At 39.7% G+C, this 15,964-nt stretch overlaps 1 protein-coding gene across 8 annotated transcripts in view; it reads right to left on the bottom strand.

Moving 5' to 3' along the window:
* LOC122972223 (NACHT, LRR and PYD domains-containing protein 12-like) overlaps window positions 1–15,964 on the bottom strand; it is a 120,841-nt gene that overhangs the window by 9,218 nt on the left and 95,659 nt on the right. For 3 of the 8 annotated variants that reach the window (XM_044339143.1, XM_044339145.1, XM_044339144.1), the window contains 7 exons: window positions 6,381–6,539; window positions 6,120–6,293; window positions 5,810–5,983; window positions 4,380–4,538; window positions 1,699–1,754; window positions 1,144–1,376; window positions 652–698 (listed from right to left, as the gene is read on the bottom strand). In XM_044339143.1, coding sequence (XP_044195078.1) covers window positions 652–698; window positions 1,144–1,376; window positions 1,699–1,754; window positions 4,380–4,538; window positions 5,810–5,983; window positions 6,120–6,293; window positions 6,381–6,539 — 1,002 coding nt within the window. Of the gene's footprint in view, window positions 1–651; window positions 699–1,143; window positions 1,377–1,698; window positions 1,755–4,379; window positions 4,539–5,809; window positions 5,984–6,119; window positions 6,294–6,380; window positions 6,555–7,855; window positions 8,030–8,122; window positions 8,297–9,954; window positions 11,873–12,076; window positions 12,295–15,721; window positions 15,853–15,964 lie in introns of all 8 variants that reach the window. The other 5 variants (XM_044339151.1, XM_044339150.1, XM_044339146.1 and 2 more) reach the window with 4 other exon arrangements.

The following is a 15,964-nucleotide window of genomic DNA, read 5'->3' as shown; positions in this document are numbered from 1 at the left end:
CCAAAACATGAGTCAACCTCTGTGTCGTTGCCTGAGAAGCTCTTGATAGTGTAGCTGCTTAATAGAGCAGTGCATAATGTGTGTGCTTAGCGAGTCAGTAGTGGAATGAGAGAGCAAGCAGCAGAAAAGTGACAGTGAATGCGAGCAGAGCAGAGGAAAAGGTTACCAGTAAGTTGTCAATCTGGCAGTAAATGTACAGTACAGACTACAGTGTGTCAGTTACTAAATGCTGCAGCTTCTCAAGACAAAGAAAAGTTATGTCTATTGTTTACCCAATCGCTGGAAAAGTGAAGGGGCTTAGCTCCAAAGTTAGCAAGAATGGGGTAGCCTAATGGGGTAGAGTTTTGCTCAGCATATCCCTATTGCCCTTCACTCCTCTGAGCTTCAACGTAACGTTACATGCTACATAGACTCTCATAGACTGTACACATACATTTGTGGGCTCAATTGGCTTTGTTGCTCATTACATGCAAAACAGTTCATTAATACACTGAAATTACAAACTTATATTTGGGTTCATTATTATAATTATTATTATAATTATTATATTAATTTATATGCCTGCCAGAGTTATCTTTCTGTTACTTTGTTGTGGCAGTAATAAACACAGCATGAGCAAACAGTGAAAGGGTTACATTATGATTTGGTTACCTGTATGAAATGTTTGCAGACTCAGTCAGCACTTTGGGTGTGAAGTCCTACAATGTAGAAAGTGACAGTTACAGAAACTGACCACCTCACTCTCAGTCGTACAGATGATAGGATCCTCACTGCATCAGTTTCTACTTCACCTGCACTCTGTACTGTTTATTCATCACCTGATTATAGCTAGTCCACATGACTAAACAATTAGTTGCGCTGTAACTTTACATTTTTCAGTGAAATGATCCTGCAGGACTACTTTGAACAGCAGCAGGTGGTTTCACAGATGAGGGGGAAGAAATTAATTATGAGGAGTTTCTGATGGAGGAGGAAGGAGCAGAGAGTGAGAGGAGAGGAAAAAAGGGCTTGAAGATAATAAATGACAGGGAATCGTGTTTTGAGTTTGGACATGAGGAGTAGTCCTCCAGAGGAACTTGAGTCTGATCAATAGCAAATTAATAAACATGTTAAGTAAAACTTGGACATTTGTATTGACTCTACCTGCCAGTAACTTGTCTCAGTTAGATTCACACGCTGCTGCTGCTGCTGCTGCTGCTGCTGCTGCTGCTGCTGCTGCTGCTGCTGCTGCTGCTGCTGCTGCTGCTGCTGCTGCTGCTGCTGCTGCTGCTGCTGCTGCTGCTGCTGCTGCTTCAACCTCTCTGGATCATCAGGACACAGCTGATCCTCTCTGTTCTCCTCAGACACATCAAGCGTTGTGTTGGATGTGGACGGATCTGGTGGGAGATTAGAGCAATGAGATGTGGAGGAGAAGACAGACAACATATTTTAAACTCACTTCTGGACATCCTTGTGGCCCAGTGGGCTAAGACTCATACAGACACCTGTTTAAAATGAGCATATAGGTTTCTAGAGCTGCCTCCTACGTGCAGCAAAGTCAGCCAAACTATTTTTGAACCAGATGCTGGTACAACCTTCTCTAAAGTCACAGTCAAGCAGCCAATCAGAAAAGACTCTCCTCAGAGAGTTTGAATTTTATGTGCATGTTAATGCGTATTTTGTCATGTCACAATCACACTTTGAACTGATAACACTCACAACACTCACATCCTTTATGTCTGTCAGGTGTAGCGCTTTTTCGTCTGTCCTCCACCCTGTGGAAATAAATACAAACACAGCAGTTATCTGGGCTGTCTTATGAAGAGGGTTCAAATAATCAGACTATATCTCTTCACTAAAGATAACTCTGGTGATTCCACATATCCACCAAGCTTTTCATCATCAACTGGACTTCCCAATTCAGCTATAACTTAATTCACACGAAGTGTGGAGTACTAGGGTTGCCCCCTAATACTTGACCAACTGTTAGTCGATGAAAGTCGAGTTTTATTTGACCAAGTTTTCATTGTCTGGTTAGACACAGGAAAAAAAAACAACTAACTCCATGCAGGAACTGTGTCATGTCAAAATTAGGTTAAAAAGTAACACTAGAGGGCTTTTAATTTGAAACTACATATAAAGGAAGATTCTGTTAGAATTGGCAATAACAGTCTGCTCCCCTGTTTATATTTCAAAAGCTCATTATTATGGTTGTTTATTTCTCTGTAAAGTAGCACAGTTTTTACAAAGTTACTTATAACATTCTCTCTCAGCCCTGGAACTCAAACCCTTTTCTGATACTCCAAAAATGCCCCCAAAATATACATATTTATATAATTAAGTTAATATCATAAATGTGCGATGATTAGTCGACTAACGGCTTGAACTAAAAACTAAGTTGACCAGGAAAATCTTCGGTCAAGGACAGTGTTAATCTGGAATTATAGTGGAATTAAAGAATTAAATATGAATATGTAAATATAATCAAATAACAGCCAATCACATCAGTTCCTTTCATCCATGTTAAGAGCAGCAGAATACATAAAGTGTCACAAATAATATTTATTTATACCCCCAATAACGGACAAATCTCCAGCACCAGTCAAAAGTTTGGACACATCTACTCATTGAAGGGTTTTTCTTTATTATTTTATTATTATTTAGACTGATATTAATACTGAAGACATATTTGCCTTGATGACAGCTTTGCACACTCTTGGCAATATCTGAAACAGCTTCATGAGGTTGTCACCTGGATTGTTTTCATCAAGCAGGTGTGCTGTTTAAAAAGTTAACTGGTGGAATTTCTTGCCTTTTTAATGCATTTGAGACAATCAGCTGTGTTGTTACGAGTTAGTGTTCGTATAAAGCAAATTAATCCCGATTCCACTACTGTAGTAATCCATATTATGGCAAGAACCACTCAGCTGAGTAAAGAGAAACAACAGTCTATCATTGCTGTAAAACATGAAGGTCAGTCAATCAGGATAATCTGTGTGGGTTCCACCGTGAAGCATGGAGGAGGAGGTTCACCAGCGACTACGATTTATTCAGAATTCAAGGCAACTTAACCAGCATGGCTACCACAACATCCTGCAGCGACACACCATCCCATCTGGTTTGTGCTTAGTGGGACCATGATTTGTTTTCCAACAGGACAACGATCAAAAACAAGTCTCCAGGCACTGTAACGGCTATCTGACCAAGAAGCAGTGTTCTGCATCACATGACCTGGCCTCCAGAATCCCCCAACCTGATCCCAACTGAGATGGTTTGGGAAGATTCGGACCGCAGAGTGAAGGAAAAGCAGCCAACAAGTGCTAAGTATATGTGTGAATTCCTTCAAGACTGTTGAAAAAACATACAGGTGACGACTTCATGAAGCTGGTTCAGAACAGCCAACAGTGTGCAAAGCTGTCATCAAAGCAAACAGTGGCTACTCTGAGGAATCTTAAAATATGAAATATATGTTGGTTGGTTTAAGACTTTTTGTTTACTGCATGATTCCATAAGAGTTATTTTGTAGTTTTGATGTCTTCAGCACTGTTCTACAGTATGGAAAATAGTAAAATGAAGGAAAACACTTGTGTGAGTAAGTGTGTCAAAACTTTTGACTGATACTGTACTAGATTTGCTGTGGTAGTCAGTGTTACATGGTGTTGGGGCATACACCAATTACATTACTTGCCCACCACCCATACTATTGTTTTGGTTTCTTTATAGAAATAAAATCCAATTAGTTCATTTTCGTGTATCAGCGCCCACATTCATCAAATAAGCAACAGTCTGAAGCAGCAGCAGAGCCGCTGTCCTTCCTCCTGCTCTCTATTATAAACAGCTGTTAGGCACAGCCTGAAGTAGCACTGGAAGCAGCTGTCATCCAGACGCAGTTCCTGAAGGAAATTCAGAGCTATGTGCACCTCTAGATGATGTTATGGACCCAGACACGACAGCGTTTGGTTTTCTGACGTATCTGGGACTTCCACAACAGGTACAACACAGCAATGTTGGTTACTTTAATGGCGGAAGTAAACTCTGTTGTTCTCAAAGGGCGAATAAATACAAATGATCCTGCAGCCAAAGTTGCGAGTAAAGCAAGGTGAAAATCCACTTCACGTATGGTGGGAACACAACATAAAAGCAGACCTTTGAATTAAATTTATGATTCAGGAGATACAGAAGCTCCTGCTTTCAATTATTCCTGCTTTTCTGTGAGGTCTGTGTGCACTTCCACCAACTAAACCTATGACAAGTCTGAGTACTCATGTTTGCAAGAACAGGTGGTTAAAGGAGGTGTAAACACAGGTGCACAACACATGCCATAAATAATTTTACCAAATGAAATTAAGTGATTTAATCAGCACAGAAAAGTAAATTACTGAACTAAATTTTTCTCTTACTGTAAGTCTGAGGATCCAGCTTCATCACCGAAGTCTGGAGGATGATCTTTGGACACACAGGTGGATACTGAAGAGTCTGATTTGTCCTCTTCCTCCACACAACCACTCATCTTCTGGTTTCCAGTCAATGTGACAGGTGAACCTTTAGAATCAGAGAACCTAGACACATATATACACTAATATATTTCAGTCAGAGACACTAACATCATGTAAATGACCATTTATAGCAAATGATTATACAGTTAGAGTTGGAGGTAAAGACTGTGCTGTTTGAGGGAGACTCAGCAGGACAACCAATCCCCTCTTAATAAACATACATGAATATTAAGTCTTAGTTTACTCAGCGTTATTAAAAACTTCAGACATAAAGAGGAGGTTGGGGTGGTGGAGACTACTCAATGAGAAGTGTCAGTTTATAATGGTGTCGCTGTACACCTGTATGAATATGAAAGGATGCGACTGGTCAGCTGGTGGCCAAGAAGCTGCTGATGATGCCAATTATGATGAAGTAAATGAAATGACACCACTGTATAATTCTGAAAAAGTACAAGTTGCTTAGTTATGATAGCTTTAACAAGTTCTCTTTTATCAAACTGATTTTTTTAAATGTTTGAATAATTGCCTCAGCTGTACTTTGTCCATATGTAACAAAAATAAACACTAAGAATTACCACAAGAGGATCAGCAAAACATACAAAAGCACAGCGCAAACACTGGCTGAAACAAAACCAAACCTGTGATCAATGATCAGTGATCACGCACTTGTGCATGCACACATGCACATGGGCATGTACACAGATAGACGAACAGATACATACAGATAAACATACATGCACACTAATACAGACTATGCAAGTATGTACACAGACACATGCACCTATAAATATTATGCATACATTACATTATAGCCATGAATTAGGTACATACACATGTGCACACATACGCAACACTTGTAAATTGACTGTTAAGTGATGTAAATACTGTTGTTATTGAGAATGTCATTATTTATTATGAGCTCTATTTAATTAATGTATTTCTGGTAATGATATGTTATGACTATTTTTAAGTAGAAAAGCCTAACCATGGACAGGGGTTGCAAATTAGCCTTGGCTAGAAATCCTATATGCAATACATTTGTTTCATGTTACTTTAACCTGTTACAATGTTTGTTGCATCGTCCCTGACAAATAAACTAATAAAAAAATGATTAAGAAAGCATGAATCAAGCAGTGGATGCCAATCAGTTAATGAAAAGGTGACTTCACTGCTCTGCTCCATTCTCCTCTCACACCTTCAACACTAAGGTAAGAAAGTATTCACGCTACCTGACAATACTGGATCTTTGGATACTAACTGTATTGTCCAAAATATCACCTCAGTGACAAATACATTGGCTCATTAACATGGACTGACTTTAACTCACTACTGACCTCAGAGTCTTCAGCCTACAGTGTGGACTCTTTTGAAAATCACACAGCAGCTTCACTCCTGCTCCATGCAGCTCATTGTCACTCAGATCCAGCTCTTTCAGATGGGAGGAGCTGGACTTCAGAGCTGAGGCCAGAGACGAACAGCCAATCTCGGATAGCTCACACCTTTGAAGCCTGTATTTACAGGATACACATTAGTAACAGATTAAATGCAGTATATTATTATCAGTGTACAAAAAATATAAGTATAAGCCTGTGTTTTTTTTTTATAGATGGAGCATCTGCAAGAGACTGATGACAATGAACTGACCTCAGAGTCTCCAGTCTACAGTTAGAACTCTTCAGTCCACCAGACAGCAGCTTCACTCCAAAATCTTTCAACTTGTTTCTACTCAGATCCAGCTCTCTCAGATGAGAAAACTTGTACTTCAAAGCTGAAGCCAGAGAAAAACAGCTTTGATGTGTGACCCAGCACTCTGACAATCTGCAGAAAGAGGAAAAATAAAACTATTGCATTACATATTGCTATATGCAAGTAGTGTTCCACATAGAAGGGAAAGAAATATCCTACCGCAGAGTCTCCAGTCTACAGTGCTGATTCTCCAGTCCAGCAGATAGCAGATTCACTCCTGAATCCCTCAACTTGTTTTTATTCAGCTCCAGCTCTTTCAGATGGGAGACGTTGGACTTCAGAGCCGAGACTAGATAAGCACAGCTGATCTCTGACAAACTGCACCGGCTCAGTCTAAGTAAAGAACAAATAAATTAACTACATAACAGTTTTTTGTAATTTTTTATTTGCAGTCTATTAAGTAGGGCAGTGGTTTTGTGTGGGTGCAGGTCAAGAACACTGACAGCAACAGATACGTTTTTGAAGTGTCCTTGACAGATGAGACGCTGAACTCCAAATTGCTCACAATAGGCAGGCCAGCGCCTTGCATGTGAGCTCTGACACTATCTTTTTGTGAGTGAATGACAGGCACATTGTAAGGCATTAGAGATTAATGAAGAGAGCACGGGAAGTGAAGATTGAGTGAGACAGCATGTATTTAGTAGGGAATTTGGGCCCACATTCGGGCCATTCAGGTTTCACAACAGTAACACCAACAGCAAAGCAATATATATTTAATAGACAAAGGCAAATGACGATGATGCCCCCTCCCTGCTCATCTGCACTCATACACTTTCTAGTCTTTCAATGCTCTGGAATAACCAACCTAAGGAACTCAGGTACACCAAGTCACCATCCTTTTTAAAACTGTCTTCTTAAAGTATAGTATTTTAATTGTTTCCGTATACTGTTTGTTCTGATTTGGTGTAAGGTTGGTTTTGAGAAGTTATGTATGTGGCCCTTTCTGGTGAGCAGTTGTGTCTTGGTTGACTCTGCGTTTTGACCCTTAAGTTATCTTGATCCCTGATGCCTATGCCCTGCCTTCCTTCCATGCTGTAAACCTGCTTAATAACCTTGTCTTGTCATCTGTTTCTTGTTAGCATCATAAATTCAATATAAAATAAATATAGAAACTGTAAATATTCCAGTATTTTTCCAACCTGGCATAATTTGGCCACTGTGACAGGCAGGGTGATTATGACAGCAGGCAAAGTAATCTGGATGTAGATCCCTCTGCCGTTACACAACATGATTATTTTCTGTATTTACTTTCAGTCAGACAAAGAGACAAGTTTTATTCACATAAAAAGATCATGTTTATTCAGAAAGCTGTAGGAGGCTTGCACAGATTGCCTGATATATGTTGTTTTGTATGAGTCTTCATCTCCCACGGTGGTGATTGTAAAGTTAGCAATGGCCATATTTATGGGAAATACACAAAGTTGAAGTACAGTATACCAGAATTTCCCTTGAAGTACTGTAAAGCTGGTTGTTGAAGAGGAAATCTAATTAAAACTGTTTCTGAGTCATGGTAACTAAGATTTAATATAACAGGGAAACGGTCGAAGTAGAGTTCAGTCTGTAGAGAGACACTTTTGTAAAGAAGTGTTTTGAGAAACCACTGATAGCATTTAAATGGAATATACATTGTCTACCTCAAAGTCTTCAGTCTACAGCTTTGACTCTCCAGAAGATCACACAGCAGCTTCACTCCTGGATCTTGCAGCTTGTTTCGACTCAGATCCAGTTCTTTCAGATTGGAGGGGTTTGACTTCAGAGCTGAGACCAGAAAAGCACAGCCGCCCCCTTTTATTTCACAGTTATGAAGTCTGTAATTACAAGACATGTTTTAGAAAAAACCTGCTGCTCATATTAAAAAGATCAAAATGTACAGACAAAAGTAAAACACAAATTGAACTGACCTCAGTGTCTCTAGTCTACAGTGTGGACTCTTAAGTCCAGCAGACAGCAGCCCCACTCCTGAATCCTCCAGATAATTGTTACTCAGATCAAGCTCTCTTAGATGGGAGGGGTTGGACTTCAACGCTGAGCCCACAGTTTTACAATGTAGGGCTGATAGTTCACATCCAGAAAGCCTATGATGACAAATATATATAAATCTGTGATGTTCAAAATAGAACTGAGGCAGATCTGAGACATCGTAAATACTAAAAGCACATTAGGGTAAAAAAAAAAAAAAAAAACATGACAATTGACCCATGACCACAATGGTCAGTGCATGCACCAGTCCTGCTAATAATGACCCAATGGTGTCAGAGTCTTACTGCACATCACGGTACTGTCAGACCCAGCATCAAGCAGTGCAGGACTCTTTCAGCTTTTAGCAAGTTCCATTTTCTACTTACATTCAGGATTTTAATTTGTCCTGAAGAATTAAAAAGCTAAGAAGTCCTTGTACTGCATCCTGCAGTCTGTTCTCCACCAGATTCTTCACTGTTACTTCCCCATCTTCAAATTCTGGAGAGAATTTAAGAGGCAGTATGTTTTTTGAAGGTATGGAATAGAGAGAGGGTGAGGCTGGCAGCTTCTGGCTCCTGAAAGCTGCTTAGCTGGTGGAAGCCAGGTGTTGCGTACTCTGTACATCTACATGCTCCCATTAACTAAGATTATGGAAAACAACAAAATATGTTACCATAATTATGTGGATGACACACAAATTGACATATAACTATATCACCAGGGGACTATGGTCCAATACAAGTACTGAGTATATGCAATGAACAAATCAGTGATTGGATGTTCCAAATTTTTTCTTCAAACAAAGATAAAACTGAAGTTATTGTTTTTGGAGCCAAGGATGAACAATTAAAAGTCAGCACTCAGCTTCAATCAATAATGTTAAAAACCACAAACCAAGCCAGAAATCTTAGTGTAGTCATGGACTCAGACCTAAATTTCAACAGCCACATGAGGATAATTACAAAGTCAGCCTACTATACTGAAGAATACATCAAGAATTAAAGGACTGACTTCTCAGCAGGATTTGGTAAAAAATGTCCATGCATTTATCTTCAGTAGACTTGACTACTGTAATGGTATCTTTACTGGTGTTCCTATAAAAAAATTTTAAAAAAAAAAAAACCCTGATCAGACAGTTGTAGCTGATTCAGAACGCCGCTGCTCGAGTCCTCACTAAGACCAAGAAAGTGGATCATGTCACTCCTGTTCTCAGATCTTTAAACTGGCTTCTTGTCTGTCAAAGAATTGATTAGCTTATTTTTATATTTTCTATTCTCTTAACTCTTAAATAATTAATTTTAATTGTATTAAATTCATTTTTATGTTCTTTTACGTCAACACTACCTGAACACCTCTTGCGTAGAAACACAGACGGCGCACTCATTGCTGCTGCTGCTCTGCTAAACATGCTGCTCATATTATGCTTTTTGTATGGACAAGGTGTAAGGCTGACTCCAGCTACCCTGCCAAGGAAAACTCGTTTTGGCCACTTGTATTTCACTCTTTCCATCACTAGCTCATGACCGTAGGTGTGGGCTGGAACATAGGTTAACTGGTAATGAAGATATATCACATTACTGCTGATGCCACACCAATCCACCTTATGATCTTGTAGACCAAATTACCTTCATTTGTGAACAAGAACCAGGGAACCCACTTTATACCTGGAAGGAGCAACCCACCCAAGTTGTAATGAACTTTAGTTTTCCTTTAAGGTCAAATTCTTTAAAGTTGCGTCCACATGTACACCTCAATATAAGCAACCAGTACTAACCGAGCCTTTTTGCAGTTCCTCACAGCTGGAATCAGTCTTTGTTTTCCCTTTATTGATGTTCTATATTTCTCCAGGTACAACTCATCCAGAACCTCCTCTGATATTAACAGCATGTAGGCCAGAGCTGAGCACTGGATCTCAGAGAGTTTCCTCTTTGATCTGTTCTTTGACTTCAGGAACTCTTGGATCTCCTGATGTACTGAGCGGTCATTCATCTCCATCAGACAGTGGAAGATATTGATGCTTCTGTCAGGAGAGATATCGTACGTGTCCATCTTCTTCAGGTTGTTGATGATTCTCTGGATGATTTCTGGACTGTTCTCTGTCCAACCCAGCAGGTCTCCTAAGAGACTCTGGTTGGACTCCAGAGAGAGGCCATGAAGGAAGCGAATGAACAGGTCCAATTGGCCATTTTTACTTTCTAAGGATTTATCCATGGCTCTCCTCAAAAAAACACTGAGGGATGTGGTTTGGTCATTGTCGCTTTTATCATTGTCATCATCATCAGTGAATTCGTCGTCATCATCATCAATGAATTCATCGTCATCATCATCAATGAATTCATCATCATCATCATCTTCATCTTCATCATCATTCACATCTTCCAGGAAGTCCTCCAGTACCTCTGTGTTCTTGCTGGTGTAACAGTGGTACATGTAGACTGCAGCCAGAAACTCCTGAACGCTCAGATGAACAAAGCAGTAGACTGTTTTCTTGAAGATCACACTCTCTCTTTTGAAGATCTTTGTACAAAATCCTGAGAACACCGAAGCCTCTGTGACATCAAGACCACACTGCTCCAGGTCTTCTTGGTAGAAGATGATGTTTCCTTTCTCCAGTTGTTCAAACGCCAGCCTCCCTAGCTTCAGAAGAACATCCCTGTCAGCCTCCATCACCTCCTGTGGACTCATCTCATGTCCCTCATCATACTTGTGCTTCTTCCTGATTGTCTGAACCAGCAGGAAATGTGAGTACAGGTCAGTCAGGGTCTTAGGAAGCTCTCCTCTCTGGTCTGTTGTCAACATGTGCTCCAGAACTGTAGCAGTGATCCAGCAGAAAAGTGGGATGTAACACATGATGTAGAGGCTCCTGGATGTCTCGATGTGTGAGATGATTCTGCTGGATAGCTCTTCATCACTGAATCTCCTCCTGAAGTACTCCTCCTTCTGGGCATCAGTGAAGCCTCGTACTTCTGTTACCCTGTCAACAAATGTAGGAGGGATCTGATTGGCTGCTGCAGGTCGGGAAGTTATCCAGATGAGAGCTGAGGGAAGCAGCTCCCCCTCGATGAGGTTTGTCAACAGCATGTTGACTGATGAAGGCTGTGTGACATCAGACACAACCTCATTGTTGTGGAAATCCAATGAGAGTCTGCTTTCATCCAGGCCGTCAAAGATGAACAAAACTTTATAGACAGCGAGCTTCTCTGCTGTGATCTTCTGTAATGTTGGATGGAAAACATGGATCAGCATGAGAAGACTGTACTTCTCATCTTTGATCAAGTTCAGCTCCCTGAACGAAAGCAGAATCACCAGACTGACATCTTGGTTATTTGAGCCCTCTGCCCAGTCCAGTGTGAACTTCTGCACTGAGAAGGTTTTTCCAATGCCAGCAATGCCATTTGTCAGAACAACTCTAATGTGTCTCTCTTGATCAGGTAAGGCTTTAAAGATGTTGTGACACTTGATTGGAGTGTCATTGTCATGGAGGGTCTTCATCTTGGAAGCGGTTTCAAGCTGCCACACCTCATGTTGGGTATTGACGTCTTCACTCTGTCCCTCTGTGATGTAGAGCTCAGTGTAGATCCTGTTGAGGAGGGTTTTACTTCCTGCTTCATCAGTTCCTTCAGTTACATGTTCACATCTCCTCCTCAGACTGATCTTATGTTCATCTAAAACTTCCTGCAGACCAACATCCACTGTAAGACAGTCACAAAAGTTCTCATCAAAAATGTATTTGACTTACAGAGAATCTCATTAGTTTTCAGTAGCCAAATGAAAATGATAACAATAAGAAACATAAAGAGCTTAGATTTTTATGTAGAAAAAATTCAAATTGGCATTATGCATGATGATGATGAGTTTTCAGATATGAGGATCAGCAGACAGATCTACAGTCTTACTTTGTGCTACTACAGTGCTGGTCTGACTCGTTCTGGATCTTTTCCCACACTGGGGACAGGAGGAGTCTCTTGAAGAAGCAGATTGGTCCCAGTATCTGGTGATGCACTGTCTGCAGAACCAGTGTCCACAGCTACTAGAGACTGGATCCTTCAGGACATCCTGACACAAAGAACAGCAGGAAAGCTGATCCACAGAAACACCACTCCTCTTCCTCTCTCTGTAGACATGAACACATTTCTTTTTAAATGAAAGACCTTTCATGTATAGTTTTGATGAAAACATTTTCCCAATACAGTTTAGATTATTAGATAGCAGAATGCTGCCTCAAGACTCCAGGTAGCAGCTTCCCATTTTTAGCTGTCAATCACTTTTGTTGGTTGAAATTCTAAATATCAACAGTGGCAGATAAGAATAGCTGTAGCTAATTACCATTAATTTTGTAATGGCTGAAATGAATCTTAACGGTGTAGCAGCCAATAATGTAATAACTGACATTAATGTAATAACTGCCAATAATGTAATAATATTACCATTATTATTAATGAAATAAAAGTTAACGTAATAACTTTTTGCACATAATGTAATAAGTTATTACATCATTGGCTGGTTATTACATTATTAACTGGGTAATAACAATTAGGGCTGCTTGATTATGGCAAAAATCATAATCCTGATTATTTTGGTCAATATTGAAATCACTATTTAACACGATTACTTTTTGACTCATTTTTGCTGATTGCCAATGCTGATATATGCACATATTTTTTCCACCTGGCTGAGGAGATTATTACACATGCAATCATAGATTGTACTAATGATCAAGAAAGACAATATATGAAGGAAGAACTTTAATGAACCTGCCAAGCGGGTGGAGCAGTAGTTTTCTTTGAGTTTATTAGACAGACAGGATTAATGTGTAGGATTCAATCTTTGGTCCACAGTCTGAAGCAGAAGGTGGTGGTAATGCACCTAATATGCTGGTTGTCAACCACTGTTATAAACCAAAAAGAAGAAGAAAAAGTTTTTTCAAACAGAGTGGTACATCCTGTCAGCTGAGGGGTTACTTATCAGTGCAGCTGAACAGAGTAGCACCTCCACGGACTGTTTCATCCTGACGGTCCCAGTGCTTCCTCCGCAGGCTCCACTTCACTCAGCTGCCCGACAGACCCAGACCCCAGATTAGCTGGGAGGCTAGCAGAGGCTAACTGGCTGTGCTTCCCTCCGGTCATGCTGCGGGTAACGCTCTGCTAGCCTCCCAGCTCTCCGTTTGAATCCAACCGGAGCACCAAGCCCCGGTTTGTTATTTTTTGTTTGGTTTGTTTGTGTGGCAGCTGAATTAAGTGGAGCCTGCGGAAGAAGCACCAATTAGCCTCCCAGCTAACGTTAGCCCCGGTTTCACTACAGGCAGATTCACTTGCTACAGTGGGTGAGGAAATAAAACCAATGAATCAATAAATACAAACACTGATGATTTCTTCCTGTGGAGCCGACGTAAAAACTATTTTGGTTCAGTAAATTTCAGCTGTCAGTTTGCCTGGTGAAGGCAGCCTAGTCTGTGGATAGAGACACTCAACGCCTGTCGGAGGTGTTTAGGGAGGGGTGAAAGCGCAACATTGTAAAGGAAGGGGTGTGCTAGATTTGCAACACAAGACAACATGAGAGCCTCATTACAAAATGACAATAATAAACAATAATCATTTTATCTCAATTATCTTGTTTTCATAATCATTGGAAGTCAAAATGTAATCAAAAATAAAATTTGATCACACAGCCCTAATAAAAATCATAAAAAATGTAATAACTGGAGCCAATAATGTAAGGATATACCTGTATGACTAAGTTTTATTTATTGGCAATAAAGTGTCACACTTCCATGACACTTACTCTTACTGTTGCCTCTTTATAGAGTTATATAAAGTTATATAGTTATAGTTTATTTAGTTGAGATTCATGCACATAGATTAACATTTCTTATATATTTAGTGTAAGAATATATACTAATTTGTGATGTGATGAAATGTGCATGAATCTCACCTAAACAAACTATACTTACTAAATAAAATTAAATCACTAATTACCGTTCAACATGTGTAATAAGGAAGACAGAAGTTTGCAAACAAAGGAAGAAAGCCTCATGTCAGAGACACATGACTGGATAACTTGTCAATCAACAGCCATCTAGTGGTCAATTATGGGGACTGCCAAAGAAAATACACATCTTCAGGAATGAACTAAAGATATAATTTGCTTAAGTTTTAGACTCTTTGTTGAGCTTGTCATGACTGTATTCAAATAGAATTACATTTTCATGTAACTTGTCAGAGTCAAGTTTGTTACATACACACACAGAGAGAGAGAGAGAGAGAGAGAGAGAGAGAGAGAGAGAGAGAGAGAGAGAGAGAGAGAGAGAGAGAGAGAGAGAGAGAGAGAGAGAGAGAGAGAGAGAGAGAGAGAGAGAGAGAGAGAGAGAGAGAGAGAGAGAGAGAGAGAGAGCGAAATAGCTATAATAGTGTGGTTGAAACAGTTTACTTGAAAAAGTGATTTAAATACAGTTAATTAAAGATGACATTTTTCATGAAAAGAAATGGTAGTCTTTGTATTCAAGGACAAAGCATCTTCAAAGAGTATAGATTTCATATTAAATGTCATAAGAGTAACTGTCTGTGTTTGCAAACATGTGCTTGCACTTCATTTAGTTCTCAAATGGTTAAGAAGTAGAAGGCAGAGCTAGAGATAGGTCTGACCATCAAGTACCACAAACAAATAGTCATAATTCCTAGTTTTTGAGTAGCTATTTGAAAGAGGCGACAGTAAGGGTAAGTGTCATAGAAGTGTGGCACTTTATAGCCAATACATAAATCTTAAATAAAGTGATACAAACATATTACATTATCGCCTCCAGTTATTACATTTTTTATGATTTTTTAAATCCAGTTATTTTAACTTTTTATATTATGTGCAAAAAATTATTACATTATTGGTTAAAACTTATATTACATGATGGGGAAGTTATCAACTTTTATTACATTAAGAATGGAAATATGTTATTAGCAGTTATTACACCAACGGTAGTTATTACATTATTGGCTGCTACAATAACACTACGTTGTTGTGGAATTGTTTTGAGTCATCTTCCCTCTCTTCATTCTTCAAAGGACATCTACGTGAAAAGTACAAGAGTAGTGTAGCTCCATTAAGGAGTTGGGCAGTGTGTAATGTGTGTGTGTGTGTGTGTGGGGTGAGTATGTAAATGAGCATGTGTAATTGAGCGAGTGCAGAGAGCGAGTGGCAGAAAAGTGACAGTGAATGTGAGTGGTGCAGAGGAAAGCTTCAGCAGTAAGTTGTCAATGTGGCATTAAATGTACAGTACAGGCTACAGTGTGTCAGTTAGTAAATGCTGCAGCTCCTCAAGACCAAGAAAAGACCTGTCTGTTGAAGGGGGTTAGCCCCGAAGTTAGCAACAACGCGTTAGCCAAACCTGACCAGGCTCATTTAAGGTGGACTGACTTTTAAGGTGGACCAGCAATTCAGCTGCTCTTTAACAGAGAGCAGAGAAATGTCTGGCTGATGTTTGACCATGGGGGTAGCACCACCCCCATAGCCCCAAAGCTGTCAACCTAGGGGACTAGGTTACACTGACTTACTTTGTGTCTGAGGGTCCAGGTTCATCACTATTGTCTAGAGGATGACCTTCAGACCAGTCATTCTTCATAGATGTGTCCTCTTCTTCTTCCACACAATCACTCATCTTGTGGACTTCAGTCTGAGATGTAAACTAGAAACAAAGGAGACACATGCATAGTAAATGATAATGAAGACATAATTGTCACTACATCAAGGAGATGAGAAACCTAAATAATACAATTCTAAAAGTATAATTTGATAAC

Source organism: Thunnus albacares, chromosome 21 (genome assembly GCF_914725855.1).
Source record: "Thunnus albacares chromosome 21, fThuAlb1.1, whole genome shotgun sequence".
Lineage (NCBI taxonomy): Eukaryota > Metazoa > Chordata > Actinopteri > Scombriformes > Scombridae > Thunnus > Thunnus albacares.
The sequence above is the reverse complement of the archived record's forward strand: the minus strand, read 5'-3'. Positions and strand labels throughout refer to the sequence as shown.